Source organism: Megachile rotundata, chromosome 13, assembly GCF_050947335.1.
Source record: "Megachile rotundata isolate GNS110a chromosome 13, iyMegRotu1, whole genome shotgun sequence".
In the NCBI taxonomy this organism is placed as follows: Eukaryota; Metazoa; Arthropoda; class Insecta; order Hymenoptera; family Megachilidae; genus Megachile; species Megachile rotundata.
This window is the reverse complement of record NC_134995.1, coordinates 12,336,038-12,352,679: the sequence shown is the minus strand read 5'-3', so window position 1 is coordinate 12,352,679 and position 16,642 is coordinate 12,336,038. Positions and strand designations below refer to the sequence as shown.

The window sequence follows — 16,642 nt, the reverse complement described above, 5'->3', positions numbered from 1 at the left end:
ATACCATCGAGCTATGCTCCATCCTTCGCAAACCAGAGTGAGTCTCCCACGTAAAGAACCTGCACGGATCGCAACAACATCAACGTTCTAAACAAGTCCGTCGTGCGCGCTTTGTCTCGCTCGTGGGAAACTGTGGCTCTTCCATGTTCTCGCGGGGCGACCCATCTTGACACACAGACCCACTCAAGCGAGCCTGTGCAGAGTTTCGCTGATGTTTAGGAAGGGGGAAGATGCATAAAGGAAGTATCCTATTGGAGCAGCTGACACCGTGACCCTCTAGACCTTTACGATTATCCTCGTGACGCTTGAAAGTAGTTTTAGGTCGCGGACGGAGCGCGGCCTTACTCTCGCGGGTCTTACTACTTCGTTTTCTTCTTCCTTTCGAACTGTGGTTTATGTGATCCGTTTCGAGGTTCCATGGCGGATAGGTTTAATTGGACGAGTCGGCGCGTTTGGATCTTCGGGGAGATTTGGGGAGAATCGGTTGGATGGAATTCTGGTAGACGTTCGATTTGATGATTCAGTGCAATTCAAGGTTTTGTCATATTGCTTTATTTGGTGCAATTTAATTTTCAACAAGGTTCATATCGATGAAGTTACAGACTATTGAGTTCAATGTGGTACAAGATGACACTGTTGAATTTCATGGGACTTACAATGATAAATTTGGTGCAATTCAATTTCTAACAAGATTCAATTCGATGATGTTCAATTACATATTATTGAGTTCAATGTGGTGTAAGATGACATGGTTGAATTTCAAGGTTTTGTCACAATGCTAAATTTGGTGTAATTTGATTTCCAGTACGGTTCAATTCGATGAAGTTCAATTACATATTATTGAGTTCAATGTGGTGTAAGATGACGAGGTTGAATTTCAAGGTTTTGGCACAATGCTAAATTTGGTGTAATTCGATTTCCAGTAAGGTTCAATTCGATGAAGTTCAATTACATATTATTGACTTCAATGTGATGTAAGATGACATGGTTGAATTTCAAGGTTTTGTCACAATGCTAAATTTGGTGTAATTCGATTTCCAGTAAGGTTCAATTCGATGAAGTTCAATTATACTTTATGGAGTTCAATGTAATGCAATTTCACAAGGTTGAATTTTAAGAAATTTGTCACAATGCTTAATTTTGTGAAATATATTTTCCAGCAAGATTCAATTCAACGAAGTTCAGTCACAAACTATTGAGTTCAATATAATATAAGCTCACAAGGTTGAATTTTAAGAAATTTGTCACAATACTTAATTTTGTGAAATATATTTTCCAGCAAGATTTAATTCAATGAACTTCAGTTACAAACTACTGAGTTCAATATAATATAAGTTCACAAAGTTGAATGTCAAAGGACAGGTCACAATGCGTTTCAGTTTCAATTCAATTCCAATTCGACAAAACCGATAGCTAAAAAGAATTAATGAGTAATCAACTTCACTAATCCTGAAGTAAACATGACTCGCCATCTTATCTACGTATTCTTCTATTTGTGATCCTGTCGTTTCATCCGTGTTCCTTTTCTTTATATCCACGATCCTTTCTCTTTCAATGCACTATAAAGAATCCTTTCGGTTGCACCTTTTTCGTCCATTGCACTGGATTGCATTCACCTTCACTCGTGGTCTTCTTCTTTTTTCGAAGTTAACCGGCCGCGTCGAGGAAAACAAGTCTCCATGATACGTAATAACGCGGTTTCGCGTTAGTTCCTTTAATTATATTCTTTAGTTCTGCTGGCGATAAACTGTTGCGTGTTACATTGTTACAGCACGATGAAACCAGAGAAATTTATTCTTCGAGTTTTTATTCATAACTTCTCATTGTTTTGCATTTCATTTTACTCTTTCGTTCCTGATGTTCTTTTAATGAAATACGATAGGTCTGTTTTCATACAGTAAAGCTAGTGAAAGCTCATATACATTATTTTAATTTTAGGTGTATTTTTAGTTCTGTATTATCATTTATTTTAATTCGTTATTTATTATTAGCAAATTAGTCAAATATACAAACTGCTCAAAAAATGTAAAAAATTCTGAAAGACTTGTTGAATAGCTGAACTATTTTTGTTGAATATACCTCTAGGTTTCAATTATACCTAATTAGCATGATGCCTAGTTTGTATTGATTTGTATGAATGGGTCATCAGTTTCAGTACAATTTCTCCATAAAATTAGGAACCAGTGACAGATAGAACCAAATAAAAAAAGCGTTCCTTGGGTGGTCAAAAATCGAGCAAAACGGAATGTGTCACTATGCCGATCTCTCACTGCGAGTCTGGCACCCGATCGAGGTTAAACGCATCTCTAATGCAACTACGACGCATCCTCGATGCTGGTTTACCTACTTATGGCGATTATCCCATAGCGAGGGACCCATGGTAGTACGGCGTTAACGCGCGTGCCACATTCGCGGCACGCTGCGGAATTCACACAGGCGCGAGGAACGGATTCCACGTTTAACAATGATGACTCGCGCTCGCGGAAAATAAATGGTCAAAGTGGACGGACGAATGTCAACCACCTGACGAACTTCATTTTTTTCTATATCTTAGACAGGGGTCTCCAAAAATTGGGAATGACAGAGAAAAAGAAGAAGTACATCATTTACAGATGTCTCGTTTAATTGTTCTGAAGGCACTTTATTATCCTATAACATATTACTATTTGACTTTTTTAATAGCAAGGCTTTCATCTTTTTGTAAATATCAGCTTGATGGATTTTCTTGGGAACATCATTGTGCTTCATATTTTTTAACAGCATCTTTGATTTTCGTAGGAACGCCATTTTGTTTAATTTTCTTCTGAACATCGTGTTGAGTGAATTTTCTAGGAACATCATCTTGTTCGATTTTCTTGAAGACATCATCTTACTTAATTTTTCTCGAGGACGTCATCTTGTTCGATTTTCTTGAAGATATCATCTTACTTAATTTTTCTCGAGGACGTCTTCTGGTTTGATTTTCTTGAAGACATCATCTTACTTAATTTTTCTCGAGGACGTCATCTTATTCGATTTTCTTGAAGATGTCATCTTACTTAATTTTTCTCGAGGACGTCATCTTGTTCGATTTTCTTGAAGAGATCATGTTACTTAATTTTTCTCGAGGACGTCTTCTGGTTTGATTTTCTTGAAGACATCATCTTACTTAATTTTTCTCGAGGACGTCATCTTGTTTGATTTTCTTGTAAACATCATCTTAATTGATTTTTCTATGAAAATAATTTTGCTTGAATTTTTTTAAACATCATCTGGTTTAATGTTCTTAAGGACATCATCCTACTTCATTTTTCTCGAGGACGTCATCTGGTTTAATTTTCTTATAAGCATCATCCTAATTGATTTTTCTATAAAAATAATTTTGCTTGAATTTTTTTATACATCATCTGCTTTAATGTTCTTGAAGACATCATCCTACTTCATTTCTTTGTGGACGTCATCTTGTTTAATTTTCTTATAAACATCATCTTAATTGATTTTTCTATGAAAATAATTTTGCTTGCTTTTTTTTAAACATCATCTGGTTTAATGTTCTTGAAGACATGATCCTACTTCATTTTTTTGTGGACGTCATCTTGTTTGATTCTCTTGAAAACATGATCCTACTTCATTTTTTTGTGGACGTCATCTTGTTTGGTTCTCGTGTAAACATCATCTTAATTGATTTTTCTATGTACATAGTCTTGATCATTTTAGTTGGAAACATCTTCTTGTTTGATTTTTTTGAGGACATGATCTAGCTTGATTTTTTTTGAGGACACCGTCTCAGTGTAGTACAATAACCATAACAATAGAAGAGATCAGATACCATTGTATTGTAATTGGCACGGTTGAGTATACAGAATTGTAAGTCAAAAGCATACGTCATCTTATTAAAATTGGGTAGTAGCATATGAGGACGCGGCACGTTCGCCATTGTTATAAAAGAAAGTTCTTGATTTGTCCGCGAACGGGGACAGCAAGGTTTAATCCACGAATAACGCTAGCTATTCCTTTATTGCCACCAAAATACGTTTACACTGGGTACAAAAGGACTCGCGTGAATACCTGAAAAGTCCTGTGAAGTATAGAAATATTGGACATTTTTAGAATGTTGTAATTAATAGTTCACTATCATTCCTAACCTATAAAATTTGCTGTGCGTGGAACATGTAAATGTCTAGAACCATATCAGAGTAAAATCTACTTTTATTACTTAAAACTCCCATAAAAATTACAACAGTATAAAATTCCCACTTGTGGAAAAGTGTTTTCGCCCACAATAATCGGCGGAAGTAAGAATTTCCGAGTAAACGGGAGCGAGGGAACTGCGGCAATGAAAGGGGATTTTGGTAAGAGGTCGACTTCTGTGTTTAATAGATTCAGGTCAGATTCGCAACAGGTGGCTGTTGTGACCTGGCTCATTAGCACCGCTCGAAAGCCATGAATCAGTGAGCGCTGCTGTTACTACTACTATTACTATAGGCTGTTGTTCGGTTTCGCTGCTGGGTAATTTTTAACACGATTTCGGAGCAATTGTAATAACTGTCTGTTGAATAAAAAAACACAGTTCATCTTAATTAGTAGGTGAACGCGCAGACAGCGAGTTCTATGTGTCTACGTCATTGGTAACTTTTTTGAGGTTAGACTCTGACGAAATAACCTTGCGAAGCTACTTAATTTTTATTATAGTAAACCTTGATCATCGATAACATTTTTGAGGTTAGACTCTGACGAAATAACCTTGCAAAGCATTCTTAATAATTTTTGTAACAGAAAGCCTTGATCATTGGTAATTTTTTTGAGGTCCAATTTCAGTGAAACAACCTTCCGAAGCTATTTAATTTTTGTAATAAAAAGCCTTGATCATCGATAAAAATTTTAAGGTTAGACTCTGACGAAATAACCCTGCAAAGCTACTTAATTTTTATAACAGTAAACCTTGATGATCGATAACATTTTTGAGGTTAGACTCTGACGAAATAACCTTGCAAATCATTCTTAATAATTTTTGTAACAGAAAACCTTGATCATTGGTCATTTTTTCAGGTCCAAGTTTAGTGAAACAATCTTCCAAAGCTACTTAATTTTTGTAATAAAAAGCCTTGATGATCGATAACATTTTTGAGGTTAGACTTCGGTGCAATGACCTTTCAAAGCTACTTAACTTTTGCGATACAAAATAATACTTTTAATGAACTAATTAGATCTAATCAGTGATACAGTGGATTATAATAGAATCTAAAGCTGTTACATACTGAATATATAACACTCATCCTCAAGATTTGAAATCGCGTGCAACCCGTGACCTTCGGAAAATATATAGTCCTGCACACATCCAAGCAGCGAATCGAGGATGCTCGATCGGCCCAGTGGCACACAAAGTTGTTGCGATGAAAAACACTCAGCCTTTTAAGACCTTATTTTCTACTTCTCGGCGAGGAAACGGAACCAGGAATGCATCCTCGGTTCGGTGGCAGTGTCTCATTGTATCTAACAACGGATGACTTTCCAATGCTTCATCGATTCGAATAATTTACGTTCGTTAAATAAGTGTTACGCTGTTTTTCGGTATCAGATCAAGATTCGAAGCACGAAATTCTACTGATGAATATTTCAACGTAGAAATTCTCTTAATGAATAATTTTACATTCCGATAATTTTTATGTAGAGTTATGAGGCATAATTGATCTGATAGTTCATCTTTTCGTAATCAGTACATCGATCTGGTTCTCAATGTCCGGTACATTTACATACATTATGCATGTTTGTGTAGTAGTTGTGCATTTAAGTTTGACATTGCGCTGTCAAGTTTATTTTTATTTTTAGGGACGGGATCTTGAATTATATTCTGTTACATATTATTATATTACAATATATATTATTAGCATTTTATTGGTATATTATTAGTATATATTAGTAATGGTTAAATTTTCTTTTAAGAAGAGATGGAATCAGTGCAGACGCTCGAAATCAAGATGGCCGCCGCGCTCACATGGGCTGCGCAGATCGACTGCGCAGGCGGAGTCATAGAGCATCGCAGAGATTTCAAATTTTAGAGCTTAAAAATTTGGAAATATTGCGAGTGGGAGATTTTGAAATTTGGGGGTGTGGGAATTTGGAAAGTTAGAAATTTGGGGGCGTGGGAATTTGGAAATTTGAAAATTTGGAGGCGTGGGAATTTGGAAACTTGGAAATTTGGGGGCGTCGAAATTTGGAAAATTAGAAACTTGGGGGCGTGGGAATTTGGAAAGTTAGAAATTTGGGAGCGTAGGAAGTTGGAAATTTAGAAATTTGGGGGCGTGAGAATTTGGAAATTTAGAAATTTAGAAATTTGGGGGCGTAGGAATTTGGAAATTTGGAAATTTGGACGCGTGGGAAGTTGGAAAGTTAGAAATTTGGGGGCGTGGGAATTTGGAAATTTGGAAATTTGGAGGCGTGGGAATTTGGAAATTTGGAAATTTGGAGGCGTGGGAATTTGGAAATTTGGAAATTTGGAGGCGTGGGAATTTGGAAAGTTAGAAATTTGGAGGCGTGCGAATTTGGAAAGTTAGAAATTTGGGAGCGTGGAAATTTGGAAATGTGGAAATTTGGAAGCGTGGGAATTTGGAAAGTTAGAAATTTGGGGGCGTGGGAATTTGGAAATTTGGAAATTTGGAGGCGTGGGAATTTGGAAAGTTAGAAATTTGGAGGCGTAGGAATTTGGAAATTTGGAAATTTGGAGGCGTGGGAATTTGGAAATTTAGAATTCCGAAATTTAGAAATTTAAAGGCAATATTAAAAAACTCCCCAAATTCAAAAATCTATTAAATCCAACAGATCTACTCCATAACCAAAACTATCTACCTAAATTCCGAAATGAACAGCGCCAGAATGCGAAATTACCAGCATTCATCGATAATGTCTACAATCCAGCACCCAATACCTAAATCAAAACTCCAATTAGCATATTCAGCCCTGCAATTAGCCCAATTCCTTTTGTTTTCGATGCATCGGTTATCGCGCGTGTGGCATCGTTTCACACTGTACGAGCACGTTGCAATTAACAGCGATCGCGGAGCGTGATCTAAGCGCAGCCCAGCTGTATTTTCCGATGCTGATCCGCACGAATCGAGCAAAACACCTGCAACGATAACGATACGCGGTTGCATTCACGCTCTGTATGTCGTAACCGTTAATTACGTTCGCCTTTATAAAAATGACCACCACTTTGGCCGGCCAGTTTCGATCGAACATGCTTCGACGTACGTTCGTGGTGCTGCAGTTCTGCAGCTTCCTGATCGCTTGCGGTTGCACCATTGTTCTACGTAATGATTATATTAGTGTATCGACAGCAACGGACTGTCAACGACAGAATTCTACTGAGTGTGCGACAGGGACGCAGGAGGCTGGGACTGGCGATCAGGATGGGGAGAGAGTGGATGGGAATGTGGAAGAAAATTTTGGGGATGGAGAGGGTGATGAGGGTAAGTGCCAGATTGAGATGTAGACATAAATCATTTTTTTTGTGTTCAATTTATTTTTGTGAGACTTTGTTTGAATTATAGTTTGACGTACTGTTGCATGATAGCAATGCATTATAGCATCCACGTATGATGTTTGAAGCATACAAACTTAATGTATACAGGGTGTCTCATAATTAGTGTAGGTCTCAGGGGGACGTGATTTTGAATAAAATTTCCCTTTGCAAAAATTGGGTACGAAGCTTCGTTTTGGAGTTATTAAGGAAAAACGCGGACCAATCAGAGCGCGAGGGCGTGCGCAGACGCGAGAGCTAAGAGGCGGAGCGTGCGTAATCCTCGCGCTCTGATTGGTCCGTGTTTTTCCTTAATAACTCAAAAACGAAGCTTCACACACCATTTTCGTAAAGGGAAATTTTATTCAGAATCTTGTCACCTACCCTCTATTTCAAGGACCTACACTAATTGTGAAACACCTTGTATAACACATATCGTTATGCATCTATTTTCTTATCTCATTGGAAAATATGCTACATGTACATATCGTCAAGTTATGACGTTAGATCTCATTTTAATTTTACAAGATAGTAAAGTGTAATTCACGAAGAGTGCTTGAATCACTGTCTGAGTTAGTAGTTCATACCTGAGTTTTATGTCAAAGAAAGTCACTAGCATGCCCACTTTTCTATTGTATTCAAATGAAGATAATTTGGCAATTTACTTCATATTTTATTAAACAAGTTTTCAACGAGTTTCTCTTTAATTAAAGACACTATGTAATTAGATGTTTGTACGCAAATTTTTCTTTTAAGTAGAGTAAGCAGATGTTAATCAGACAACACTGAAAATTGATATTAACATACTCTCCTAATGGTACACTTAGACAATGGTGCTAAAATTAGATATTGAAACAGAAAATTTTTTAATACTACAGTGAATTGTTTTGCTCATCTCAAATTGTAAATTGATTATATGTATTTTTATATAACACGTGTCTTACCACACACGTCTACCTTCACTGCAAATATATGTTAAAAATTCTACGTAAATTTTAAAAATAAATTTTGAAATTATATTTAAAATTGTATTTTCTCAAGAAAACCTTCAACCAGCAAGAAATACCGTTGCACCAATTCACACTTAATTATTTAATTACACCTAACACGTTTCGAAGTAATCTCCGCAGAGATCTCACACGTCGCGTGACAAGACACTCTTTTTCATAACTCACTTGTTTCCTCGCGGTAAACGGACGCTCTCGTAAATTAAACGTTCGCATAATTTTATTAGCGAGAATTACCTCTCTTCTTTACAGCCAGGGGTCGCAGGAAGAAGAAAGGATACGGACAGATGCTGATGTACTTTCTGGGTGCTTCCAAGCTGACTATGCTTTATGTGTTGATCAATATCGTTACTGCCATCGCTGCGAAAGCTCTGGTCGTTGGGAAAGCTGCTCTGGCCATTGCTACTGCTCTTGCTTTGAAGAAAGCTTTTGGTAAATATATTTATTTATATATACAAGAAGACATTTTTAGTAAATTCTTTCAAATGAAGAAGGATGGATACAGAGTGCTGATAAAATTATATAAAAATAAATATTTATGTCTGACATAAAAGTAGCAAAAGTTTTAGATGTCAAAGTTGATAATTGTTTTTGGTATTTGGATTTTTAAAATGAGTATGAAGTTTTATTTCAGACATAAAAATATTAGTAAAAATTTTAGATGTTAAGGTTGATGATTATTCTTAATATTTGTACTTTTTAAATAGACAACATGAAGATTTATATAAAACAAAAATGCTAGCAAAAATTTTAGATGTCAAGGTTGATTATTCTTAATATTTGTACTTTTTAAATAGACAACATGAAGATTTATATAAAACATAAAAATGCTAGCAAAAATTTTAGATGTCAAGGTTGATGATTATTCTTCATATTTGTACTTTTTAAATAGACAACATGAAGATTTATATAAAACATAAAAATGCTAGCAAAAATTTTAGATGTCAAGGTTGATGATTATTCTTAATATTTGTACTTTTTAAATAGACAACATGAAGATGTATATCAAACATAAAAATGTTAGCAAAAATTTTAGATGTCAACCTTGATGATTATTCTTCATATGTGTACTTTTCAAATAGACAACATGAAAATTTATATCAAACATAAAAATGCTAGCAAAAATTTTAGATGTCAACCTTGATGATTATTCTTAATATTTGTACTTTTCAAATAAGCAACACATGAACCTGACATTGTTAATTATTCATCTATTAAATAACATAATATTGTGTATGCATTTTATAGATGCACCTTCTCATACACTAACAAAAATACTATATTCAATTACTATTGTCATTGTATCTTACAGAGCACAAGGAGAAGGTGACGTACGAGGTAGTCAAGCACCCCTACCACACCGTTGAACACAGCCATAGTTCCAGCATCGACTACGACCACCACGGTTACGGTGAAAATGAATTCGGCTACCGGAAACGAAGAAGAATTCACCAATAACGAAACGCAGTTACCAAATCAAATTTTGTATAAATAAAGAAAATTTGGCTGCAAATATTTATATGAAGCCCACTTTTTTAACACTTCTGATCAGTTCTAAATAGACTCTGGATAAACAGATAGACTGTAAATAATTTGTGGCAGATTCTGGATATTTATTTATTTATTTTTAATGTAACATAGTCAATTTTAATTTAAAATGTATCGTTATATAAATCATTTTTATAACAGTGTGTCAGCATTTTGTATTTATAAAAAATTTTGTTATAAAAAAAAATGTACTCATGAAAATAAAAATATTTATATAATAACCTTTATTACCTTTTTACAACAATATACAAATCACAATACTCCGTATAAAATACAAAAATTTTTGGTACAGCTTATTTTACTCTTTACAATGCGTTTTAGCCAGTCCATCAATTTTATTAAAAAGTTCCTCTCTCTTAAAAAAGGATAATTTATACATCTTACTCGATCAGTTAAAATTTATTTATTTATTTATTCAAGTGGGAGGAACACCGTCGATGGTTCTCTGCCAGCCACCATAACCTCCGCCACTGCTGTAGCTTCCGTGATGATCGCTTCCGGTCGCGTAGATCACTTCATGCCCGCTACCGCCTTGATGCGACACTAACTTCTTTAATCCTATGATCGCGCTCAAAACTAGCGCTATTTTTGCTGTCAAGAGCGCTGTTCCGGCGATGAACGCTATTTTCCCGTACGCCAGCTGCGCCATCATCGCTGGAAAAATTGTTGCCATCACTATTTTGAAGATGGAGGGAATTCTACCTTGTGTAATTTTACAGATGGCAATTTTGTAATGAGTTGGTGATTTTATATTCTTGCTAGTTCACCTTTAATTTTAAAAGGATGAATTTGTGATGGACAAAATTTTACATTAATGAAGTAATCAATATAAAATCTGTCTGTATATAAATAGCACAAGGATATATCATTGTAAAATAGTACAAGATTTCACACGATATGATTTATGACTAAAATTCTAATAATTTTGCAATTACCTGCAACAGCCATGGCTCCCATCATGATTGCCCCGTATCCCTTCCCCTTCTTCCTCCTCCCTAAAAAAATTACACGATAAACTCTCAAGATCTCGTACCTTCTCTACTCAAACCTCTAAATACCTTCAAAGACATCGCCCGGTATAGTCAGCTTGACACTCCTAGAAGCCAGATACTCGTGAAACTTGTTGTCAAGCCTCTGATCTAGACTAAGCTCCGTTCCGTTCTCGTCCTTGAATGATCGATCCGTGCCTCTCGCGAGTACCTCAGGATCCCTCTCGATGGACACATAATCGTTCAACACGTACACCGAATCGTCCTTAATGGCGGAGTCCAAAATGTCCAACGCCTTCTTCTTCAGGCAATCGAACGCGTTCTTCTCGGCGGCGCATTTGTCGAACAGCTTCGTGTACTCGTTTCTGCCGTGCGCCAAATGGAGGAACGTCAAATGAAGGATCACGAAGAGTATCCTGATCCTTTTCATTATGGAAGGCGCACGATACTGTTAGCTAACGGTGATCCAATTTTGCAGCGAGGTAGCCGCTCGAAAAATTCCACAGACTAATAGGAATCGTTCGGCCGCGGCTCTTTTATAAGAGTATTTCGCGTTCTCCTACCATCGGTCAGTTCGTCCTTATAACAGGTCGGCTAACACCTGATCCACGCGCTGTTTAACGCCTCCTCCTCTGGGAGGAGGGACTCCGGAACCAAAACAATGTCGTACAGCCCCGTAAGTAAGTATCCCTCTGACCTGCTTGCCTAGCCATGCCGAAACCCTCGAATAACGAATGGGAATTGAAGGCTTCGGACGACAATCGGGAAAATTTCTTTTTCATGGCGTTTAATTGTTCTGACAGGAGGATTTGGGAGGTGCAGAGGTTTTGGTTATTGTTCGTTTATTTGGGGGCGGTGGGAGGTGTGAGAGGAAGTTTAATCGAGGTTAAGTGGTTATCGAGATTATGTAGTAGAGGTTATGTGGTTATTGAGATTATGTAGTAGAGGTTATGTAGTAAAGGTTACGTAGTGGAGGTTATGTGGTAGAAGTTATGTAATAGAGGTCATGTAGTAGAGGTTTTGTGGTAGCGATTATGTAGTAGAGGTTATCTGATAGAGCTTATGTAGTAGAAGTTATGTGGTTATCAAGGTTATGTAGTAGAGGTTATGTGGTTATCAAGATTATGTAGTAGAGGTTATGTCGTAAAGGTTACGTAGTGGAGGTTATGTGGTTGAAGTTATGTAATAAAGGTCATGTGGCAGAGGTTATGAAGTAGAGATTATGTAGTAGGGGTTATGTAGTAAAGGTCATGTAGTAGGGGTTATGTAGTAAAGGTCATGTAGTAGAGGTTATGTGGTAGAGGTTATGTAGTAGAGGTTATGTGGTAAAGGTTATGTGGTAGAAGTCATGTAGTTGAGGTTATGTAGTAGAGGATATGTGGTGGAGGTCATGTGGTAGATGTTATGTAGTAGAGGTTATATAATAGAGGTTACGTAGTAAGAGGTTAAGTGGTGGCACTAGAAGCTTAAGTTTTGTTGACTGTTTGGAACCTTGATGGTGAGAAATATGAGATAGGTGAATGAATATATTTATTTTCATTTTTGGTAAAATTAGAATAATATTTCTGGTAAAACAAGAATTTCGGTCCAAATGCAATTCATGAAATATTAGATACATTCAATTTGGAATATAGGTTCAAAACACCCAAATTATAAATATTAAAAAATTCTAGAGTCCATCTAACCTTCATTACCTAACCTCCATAATTCTAAGTTCCCAAATTCCATAACCCAAATTCCAAAATTAGAATATATTAAATTCCACCTAACCTCCATGACCTAACCTTAAAGACTGCAAAACTATATATTCCATATCCCAAGTTCCAGAATTAAAAAATCCTAAATTCCACCTAACCTTCATTATCTAGTCTTCAAAATTCCAAATCCCCAAATTCCATAACCCAAATCCCAAATGTAAATTATACTAAATTCCACCTAACCTCCATGACCTAACCTTAAAGACTGCAAAACTACATATTCCATATCCCAAGTTCCAGAATTAAAAAATCCTAAATTCCACCTAACCTCCATTACCTAATTTCCAAAATTCCAAATCCCCAAATTCCATAACCCAAATCCCAAAATTAAAAAATCCTAAATTCCGCCTAATCTCTGTTACCTAGTCTCCAAAATTCCAAGTCCCCAAATTCCATAACCCAAATTCCAAAATTAGAATATCTCAAATTCTACCTAACTCTCATTATCTAACCTCCAAAATTCCAAATCCCTAAATTCCATAACCCAAGTCCCAAAATTAAAAAAATCCTAAATTCCACCTAACTTCCATTACCTAATTTCCAAAATTCCAAATCCCTAAATTCCATAACCCGAGTCCCAAAATTCCAAATCCCCAAATTCCACCTAACCTCCATTACCTAACCTCCATTACTTAACTTCCATTACCTAATCTCCAAAATTCCAAATCCCTAAATTCCATAACCCAAGTCCCAAAATTCCAAATCCCCAAATTCCACCTAACCTCAATTACTTAACCTCCATTATCTAACCTCCAAAATTCCAAGTCCCCAAATTGCAGTCAAACCTTCAACACCACCCAAAAAATCCAACAGCAAAAATTTGACTACATTGAACAGCGAAAGTCAATCAGCATAACAGTAGTTCCACCAACCACGCGTGAGCATATTTCGCGCACAAAAATGGCGGAAAATCGTCGTCGGCGCGAACCTCGGTCGCATCTCGGAGATACTGTTAATCCGACACAGATTACGAACCGTGACGGGCCACATCCGACAAATGACTGGAGCAATTACTACTCACACGAATTTTATTAAAAACGTCCAGCGTTCACGGGATATTCGAGGGCCGGCTGAAAATCCAGGACACTCTTCTCCGCGTTTATCGTTTCCCCTCGACTCCATCTGACCGGCCAGCAATCGCAATTACCCTACTTCCGACAAAGGGGAAGAAGAAACCAGCGACACTGAAAAACAGCATTCCACCGTTTCGTTATGTTCACTTTTATGAAGCTTTTCGGTTGTTAGCCGAAGTCCATCAAAAATCTCGTTAAAGATAATTCGGATACAACTGTGGCTGACCATTTTGCTTTTTAAGATTTTGTTTAAGATGACTATGGCAAATTGTAGTAAACGGAGCTGGTACATAAATTAAATTTATGAAAATAAATTCATTTTGATTATGTCGAAGAGCCTGCGTAAGAGCAAGCTTGTGTGAGGTTGCTTATGAAATTATTTGAACATGTGTGTCATATGAGTAACCGTGTTAACTCTTATTTCACATATGTCCCTTATTTAACTAAATCAGCCAACTGTCTCATCAGTTAATAATGTGTAAGAGCAAGCTCGTGTGAGGTTGTTTTTGAAATTATTTGAACATGTGTGTCATATGAGTAACCGTGTTAACTCGTATTTAACATATGTCCCTTATTTAACTAAATCAGCCAACTGTCTCATCAGTTAATAATGTGTAAGAGCAAGCTCGTGTGAGGTTGTTTATGAAATTATTTGAACATGTGTGTCATATGAGTAACCGTGTTAACTCTTACTTAACATATGTCCCTTATTTAACTAAATCAGCCAACTGTCTCATCAGTTAATAATGTGTAAGAGCAAGCTCGTGTGAGGTTGCTTATGAAATTATTTGAACATGTGTGTCATATGAGTGACCGTGTTAACTCTTATTTAACATATGTCCCTTATTTAACTAAATCAGCCAACTATCTCATCAGTTAATAATGTGTAAGAGCAAGCTCGTGTGAGGTTGTTTTTGAAATTATTTGAACATGTGTGTCATATGAGTAACCGTGTTAACTCTTATTTCACATATGTCCCTTATTTAACTAAATCAGCCAACTGTCTCATCAGTTAATAATGTGTAAGAGCAAGCTCGTGTGAGGTTGTTTATGAAATTATTTGAACATGTGTGTCATATGAGTAACCGTGTTAACTGTTATTTAACATATGTCCCTTATTTAACTAAATCAGCCAACTATCTCATCAGTTAATAAACAATGACCTCCACAGTCATTATAATCCTACAAAAACTGTACATATAAAAATTAATATGACATCCTTAAAGTACCCATCCTATAAGATTTGATCAATATCGAGCAAAAAATTAAATGAGTGATGGGTTTAAACGAGTTAACTAGTGTGAAATTGATTTCCGAAAGACCATTCGATCGTAAAGGGAATAAAATTGAATTAGACGCGAAAGAGTAGCGGACCGTTATGATGCAGAGCATCCGTCACGCATGTTCGACGAGATCAGCGGAGTGTAGAAAGCTGGAATCGGAAGACGAACTGGATCGTTTCTATGGGAATCCACGGGCCGTGAAAACAGCAAACTTTTACGGTCGACTGTCCCCACGAAGGTAATGTATGCTCACCTTGCTCGTTACACTTGACATAAGCAGTTGCGAGCACGTGGAGGCACGAACGATCAGGGGACCATGAACGCTAATGCCTTTGCGAGCGAACGCATTTCCTGGACGCGTCGCCATCCTTCTTCCGAGGAACGAGTACAGTTACGCGACCGAAAGAGAGGATTTGTCAGATTCGTTTACATTGTCACAATTATTGATACAATGTGAAATATAATATTGTTAAGATATTGACTTTCTTTGGTGCGCGTTATGGGAATTAACGATGACGCACCGGGTGCGTCGTTACTCTGGTGCTGAGAAAAATCACAGAGGACTCCAATTTCAATATTCTAAAATTATAAAATATTAAGGCTTTGAAGTTTCAAGATTTCAAGGTTCTGAAATTTCAAATCTTTGGAAAATTGACGGTGACGCAACAGGTGTGTCATGGCACTGGTGCTGAGAAAAATCACAGAGGTCCAAAATTGGAATATTTCAAGATTCTAAAATATTGAGGCTTTGAAGTTTCAAAATTTCAAGGTTCTGAAATCTCAAGTCTTTGGAAAATGGACGGTGACGCACCAGGTGTGTCATGGCACTGGTGCTGAGAAAAATCACAGAGGTCCAAAATTTGAATATTTCAAGATTCTAAAATATTGAGACTTTGAAGTTTCAAAATTTCAAGGTTCTGAAATCTCAAGTCTTTGGAAAATTGACGGCGATGCACCAGGTGCGTCATGATACTGGTGGTAAGAAAAATCACAGAGGTCTAAAATTTCAATATTCTAAAATTATAAAATATTAAGGCTTTGATGTTTCAAAATTTCAAGGTTCTGAAATCTCAAATCTTTGGAAAATTAACGGCGACGCACCAGGTGCGTCATGACACTGATGATCAAATTTTTAACCTCTCAAAATTTCAAAGAACCAAAACTTTAATACTCTAAATTTTCTTAATCTTGAAGCTGGAAATCTATGATTAACGGTGAAAAATTACAAAATTCGCCTCAAATTATTCTCATTCCAGCCCCATAATTTCTAGCTCGCTTTCTTGCGATCGAGGCTACCGGTTCACACCTCATTCATTTTTGCTCATCCACCCACTAAAATCACGAAGCAGCTCATTGATTCAACCTCACATATATAACCTTTCATTAATGATATCCTGGTTGCCTCCGAGAACAGGGAAGATATATTCCGAGTAATGGAAATGGGACGTGTGATGAGGTTCAAGGGAAGGAAAAAGTGGATGCGCACTGAA

The 16,642-nt window shown here is 36.6% G+C and overlaps 2 protein-coding genes across 2 annotated transcripts; one reads left to right on the top strand and one right to left on the bottom strand.

Moving 5' to 3' along the window:
* The first annotated feature begins 6,792 nt into the window (after nt 1-6,792).
* On the top strand, nt 6,793-10,021 carry LOC100879602 (uncharacterized). The gene is made up of 3 exons (XM_003705447.3): nt 6,793-7,445; nt 8,755-8,934; nt 9,815-10,021. Exons 1-3 carry the CDS (start codon nt 7,178-7,180, stop codon nt 9,958-9,960), a joined length of 594 nt encoding a protein of 197 aa, XP_003705495.1. The 5' UTR covers nt 6,793-7,177; the 3' UTR covers nt 9,961-10,021.
* Nucleotides 10,022-10,257: 236 nt separating this feature from the next.
* Nucleotides 10,258-11,585, bottom strand: LOC105663142 (uncharacterized). The gene is made up of 3 exons (XM_012290409.2): nt 11,109-11,585; nt 10,986-11,045; nt 10,258-10,704 (listed from the first exon to the last, which is right to left on the bottom strand). Exons 1-3 carry the CDS (start codon nt 11,467-11,469, stop codon nt 10,466-10,468), a joined length of 660 nt encoding a protein of 219 aa, XP_012145799.1. The 5' UTR covers nt 11,470-11,585; the 3' UTR covers nt 10,258-10,465.
* Between the last annotated feature and the right edge of the window lie 5,057 nt (nt 11,586-16,642).

What these genes read in the sequence shown, in the direction of transcription:
- LOC100879602 (XM_003705447.3), top strand. Translation starts at nt 7,178, where the DNA reads ATGACCACCACTTTGGCCGGCCAGTTTCGATCGAACATGCTTCGACGT. An exon ending in GGATGGAGAGGGTGATGAGG is followed by an intron (nt 7,446 to 8,754) that starts GTAAGTGCCAGA and finishes TCTTCTTTACAG; the next exon opens with CCAGGGGTCGCAGGAAGAAG. An exon ending in TGCTTTGAAGAAAGCTTTTG is followed by an intron (nt 8,935 to 9,814) that starts GTAAATATATTT and finishes TGTATCTTACAG; the next exon opens with AGCACAAGGAGAAGGTGACG.
- LOC105663142 (XM_012290409.2), bottom strand. Translation starts at nt 11,469, where the DNA reads ATGAAAAGGATCAGGATACTCTTCGTGATCCTTCATTTGACGTTCCTC. An exon ending in ACCGGGCGATGTCTTTGAAG is followed by an intron (nt 11,046 to 11,108) that starts GTATTTAGAGGT and finishes TAATTTTTTTAG; the next exon opens with GGAGGAGGAAGAAGGGGAAG. An exon ending in GGGAGCCATGGCTGTTGCAG is followed by an intron (nt 10,705 to 10,985) that starts GTAATTGCAAAA and finishes CAATTTTTCCAG; the next exon opens with CGATGATGGCGCAGCTGGCG.